This window comes from Monopterus albus, unplaced genomic scaffold (genome assembly GCF_001952655.1).
Source record: "Monopterus albus unplaced genomic scaffold, M_albus_1.0 scaffold52.1, whole genome shotgun sequence".
Classification (NCBI taxonomy): Eukaryota; Metazoa; Chordata; class Actinopteri; order Synbranchiformes; family Synbranchidae; genus Monopterus; species Monopterus albus.
Window position 1 is genome coordinate 1569096 of NW_018127932.1, and position 614 is coordinate 1569709.

A 614-nucleotide genomic window follows, 5' to 3' on the forward strand; every position below is an offset into this window, starting at 1 on the left:
AGCAGGAATACTTGCTTTTTACAATGTCTCTGATGGCATGCAGCTTCTGAACAAACTCCAGACAACATTCACAGAGCCCCTCTACCCTGCATTCAGTGTGTGGGGCTTTGGCACCAGTATAAAACTGTAGGAGAGGTGCCATAGTGCCTGTCATTAGCATTGAAATGACTCAATATGTCAAGGGGGCAAGTAACTGGTGGATCCAATATGCAGACACACTTGGAGTGGAAGACAAAAGGAGTTTATATAACAAAGGAAGTCAGGTTACTGGGAGGAGAGAGGGACAGAGGCAGAGCAGGTACTGGACAGGACAGGTAGGCAGGCAGCGTAGAATTAACAGAAGGTGAGTGGAGAACTGGAGAGTGCAGAGCTGGGGAAACAGAGAGCTGGAGCATCAGGTAGCAGGTCAGGGAGCAGGTGAGCGTCGACAATGAGGACGGAAGCATCAGTAAGTTGATTAACGAACCAGCAGGGAGTAAATGGGAAGACGGTGTATATATGACAAGAAAGGCCGAGAGTAAATTAGCAACAGGTGGAGGTGATGATGGATGATTACGCTGGCTGGGTGAGATGGCAAGCAGGGAGAGACAGAAAATAAGGAAGCAAGTTCCACA

General features: G+C 48.4%; 1 protein-coding gene across 1 annotated transcript in view; it reads left to right on the top strand.

The window, feature by feature from the left end:
* ftr14l (finTRIM family, member 14-like) overlaps positions 1-614 on the top strand; it is a 3644-nt gene extending 3030 nt beyond the window's left edge. Inside the window, 1 exon segment of the mRNA XM_020601872.1 lies at positions 1-614. This exon segment is cut by the window's left edge and continues 16 nt beyond it. Within this exon segment, the coding sequence (XP_020457528.1) occupies positions 1-130 (130 nt within the window). The 3' untranslated portion in view covers positions 131-614.